At 67.6% G+C, this 3,485-nt stretch overlaps 1 protein-coding gene across 1 annotated transcript; it reads right to left on the bottom strand.

Moving 5' to 3' along the window:
* Positions 1 to 368: 368 nt before the first annotated feature.
* Positions 369 to 3,129, bottom strand: LOC121470889 (uncharacterized). The gene is made up of 3 exons (XM_072937168.1): positions 3,075 to 3,129; positions 2,506 to 2,945; positions 369 to 1,596 (listed from the first exon to the last, which is right to left on the bottom strand). The coding sequence occupies exons 1-3, from the start codon at positions 3,127 to 3,129 to the stop codon at positions 919 to 921; spliced, it is 1,173 nt and encodes a 390-aa protein (XP_072793269.1). The 3' UTR covers positions 369 to 918.
* Between the last annotated feature and the right edge of the window lie 356 nt (positions 3,130 to 3,485).

Raw genomic sequence — 3,485 nt, 5'->3', positions numbered from 1 at the left:
GATTATTCCCACGGCCGGTACAATGGGGTGGTTAATGGGAGTTAAGTTCCTGCCTTTTTCCTCGGACCCCCGAGCGGCCGCGGGGCAGGGCACGAGGTCCCCGGGCTGGCAGCGGAGGGGACAGCGCTGCGGAGCCACCTCGTCCCTCCGCGCCGGCAAACACGACCCTTGGACGCAGACGGCCTTGAGACGCGCCGGGAATGCCGCGGCCAGCTGGAAAAGCGCCTGGCCCCGGAGCCGTGCTGTGCCGTTCCGTTCCGAGCCGCGAAGGACAGCAGAGGGGACAGGGACCAGCCCGAGGGTCGCACCACAGCGGTTTTGGGGACCCAGGGAGAGCCAGGGGTTCCCAGCTCCCACCCCACGAGTGCCAGGGGACCCTCCAGCCTCCTGTCCCTTCTGAGGGGATTCAGCAGCTCCAGGGAGGATAAAGCTCAGGAAAGCAGCTGAGAAGGGGGAAAATTGCCAGGGTTCACTGCACCCCCAAACATGTCCCCTGCGCAGGGACAGGCCGTGCCCTCTGCCACCACACCCCGCTCTCAGGGTCCCCTCTTGCCCTCCGAGGGGGACACAGCGCTCAGGGGGCTCTGGGATGGCCCAGCCCCAGCTGAGGGGGGGACAGGCACCGTGAGAGCAGCAGCAGCAGTGGACAAAGGCAGCTGCAGGGCTGGGGGGTGGATGTGGGGGGATCCTCATTAAATTGACTTTAATTGTGCTCATTTGGCCTCACACAGCAGAGTTATCCCCACGGGGCGGGGGGCTGCCCACAGGGTTCAGACACCCACAGCGGGGGTCGGGGGGCTGCCCAGAGGGAATGTACCCACAGGAGGGGCTCTGCCCATGGTGGGGGGCTCGGCCCACAGGGATGCCAACTGATGAGGGGTGGTCTGCCCAGGGAGGGGGCTTGCCCAGGTTTGATGTTTACCCACTGGGGCTCTGCCAACTGTGCCCAGGGACACAACCCTGGTGCTCCACAACCCCTGGACTCAACCCCTTCCCACGTGGCACCAGGGCTTCCCCTGGCCCCTTCCCACTCCCGCCAGCGTCACTGCGGGAAGGAAGAGCCTGAGAACACTTTTTGTGAGGTTTTTTTTGGTTCTCCTTTTCAGTCAGGAAGCTCTTGCCCAGCTCTCCTAGACCACCGGGGTCTGCACACCGTGTACCCGCACACCGGGGTCTGCACACCGTGTACCCGCACACCGATGGCTGCACCGCGCTCCCGTCTGGCACCAATTCCCCACGCTGGGATAATCCATAACTAAGGGCCCTTTCCCGGCCTTCCCCACGTGGGCAGGGACCCAAGGGCAGCCGTGGAGGAGGATGTGGAGGTTGGGTGTGCGGTGCCATCCCGTGTCCTTCCGTGTCCCTTGGCGTGTCCCCAGGCACGGCTCCGTGCCGCAGCCGCAGCAGCGCCTGTGCCGGGCTGTGCCCCGCGGTGCGGCCGCCTGTTCCCGGCTGTCCTTGTCCGTCTGTCCCCGCGTTGTCCGTGTGTCCCGGTGTGTGCAGCTGTGTCCACGCGGTGCCGGAGGGTCCCTGCGGCCCCCGGCCGCTCCCCACTAACTCAATTGTCGTCCCACGTAATGAATCGCCCGCCGTAATCTAATCGTGGTTAGGAGCCATCGGGATTTATTTCAGCATTTTCAATCAATTACACCCTTTTATTGTAAAAAAGGAAAAAAAAAAAATCCCAAACACCGCAGTGCCCCGACAGGAATCCCGGTGGCAGCCGCTGCCGGTAGCCCCGGTGCTGCTCCCGCTCCCGTTCCTGCTGTGTGGTCCCTGGTATCGTTCAGGCTCCCCTCGGCCTGAGCAGCCCCCCCACATCACACAGCCCCTCAGCTGCATTGAGCACAGCCCCCCAACACTGCAGAGCCCCACACATTGCTCTGCATGGCCCCCCAACACTGCACAACCCCACACATTGCTCTGCATGGCCCCCCAACACTGCAAACACTGCTCTGCATGGCTCCCCAACACTGCACAACCCCAAACACTGCTCTGCATGGCCCCTCAACAATGCACAACCCCGCACATTGCACTGCACAGCCCCCCAACATTGCACAGCCCCAAACACTGCTCTGTATAGCCCTCCAACACTGCACAACCCCACACACTGCTCTGCATCGGCCCCCCAACACACTGCTCTGTATAGCCCCCCAACATTGCACAGCCCCACACACTGCTCTGTATAGCCCTCCAACACTGCAGAGCCCCACACATTGCTCTGCATAGGCCCCCCACATTGCGCAGCCCCCCAACAGCCCCACACATTGCTCTGTATGACTCCCTCCATTGCACAGCCCCCCAACATTTCACTGCACATCCCCCAACATTACGCCCCCACCTCGCCGGGCCCCCAACCACTCCAACCGCCCCACTGCGCCCCCCAATACTGCACATCCCCCGAACCCACAGCCCCCCTTCCTCTCTACATGGCCCCCCCATATCGTCCCGCTCACACCGCACAGCCCCCCCACATCACACAGACCCCATTATTGTCCCACTCACACTCCGCAGCCCGCGGTTACCCCCGTGCTGCCCACTCCCGCCCGGCGTGCCCCGGCGGATCGGAGCGGCGGCGCTGCCCGCGGCCCGTGCCCGGTGTGCCCCGGCGGTGCGGTACGGAGCGGTACGGAGCGGAGCGGCGGCGCTGCCCGGTGTGCCCCGGCGGTACGGTACGGTACGGAGCGGTCCGGAGGCGCTGCCCGGTGTGCCCCGGCGGTACGGAGCGGTACGGAGGCGCTGCCCGGTGTGCCCCGGCGGTACGGTACGGTACGGTACGGTACGGAGCGGTACGGACCGCTGCCCGTGCCCGCCCGCCGCTCTTTGATCCCGCTCGCTCGGCCCGGGCCGCACCGGGGTGTGCGCGGGGGGGCCTGGAAACCGCCCCCGCCGCGCGTGTCCCCCCCTCACCCCCCTCAGAGGGGGCGCCTTGAAACCGCCCGCGGCTCCGGCCAATCAACGCCTTGTTTACACTGCGTGATTGACAGCGCGCTGGCGCACCGCCAGCCAATCGCGGCGCGGGGGGGGCCCGCGCGCTGCGGCGGGGGGCGCGCAGCGATGCGATTCCCCCCCACCCCTCCGTCCCGAGCGCGCGCTGCGCCTGCGCGCCGCTCCCTCCTCCCCATTCATCCGCCGGGCTTGAATTAGGCGCCGCCGTTCCGCGCCGCTCGCCGCGCGCCGATTGGCGGGAGCTCCGGAGGCCCGCCGGCCAATCGGGAGCGGCGCTCTCTTGACGCGCGGCGCGCGCGCCGGAGGAAGAATGGAGCCGGGAGAAGGGCGGGGAGGGGGGGATCAATGGCCGGCGGGGCGCGAGCGCCGCGCGGCGGCCAATCAGCGAGGGGGCGCGCGCGCGGGGCACGCGCTCATTAGCATGCGGGGCGCGCCCGCCCCGGCGGAGAACGCGCGGCGTGAGCGGGAGGCGCGGCGGGGTCCCCCCACCCCCCCCCGCCTTTTCCCACCCCCCCTTCCCTCCCCCCCCACCCCCC

The sequence above is a fragment of the Taeniopygia guttata genome, chromosome 18 (genome assembly GCF_048771995.1).
Source record: "Taeniopygia guttata chromosome 18, bTaeGut7.mat, whole genome shotgun sequence".
In the NCBI taxonomy this organism is placed as follows: Eukaryota; Metazoa; Chordata; class Aves; order Passeriformes; family Estrildidae; genus Taeniopygia; species Taeniopygia guttata.
The sequence above is the reverse complement of the archived record's forward strand: the minus strand, read 5'-3'. Positions and strand labels throughout refer to the sequence as shown.

Bases quoted from the DNA above. Each gene is read 5' to 3' on its own strand.
- LOC121470889 (XM_072937168.1), bottom strand. From the start codon at position 3,129: ATGAATGGGGAGGAGGGAGCGGCGCGCAGGCGCAGCGCGCGCTCGGGA. The intron at 2,946-3,074 runs GTGGGGGGGAAT...GATTGGCCGGAG, and splicing joins CGCGCGCTCGGGACGGAGGG to CCGCGGGCGGTTTCAAGGCG. The intron at 1,597-2,505 runs GTGAGTGGGACA...AACCACGATTAG, and splicing joins GTAACCGCGGGCTGCGGAGT to ATTACGGCGGGCGATTCATT.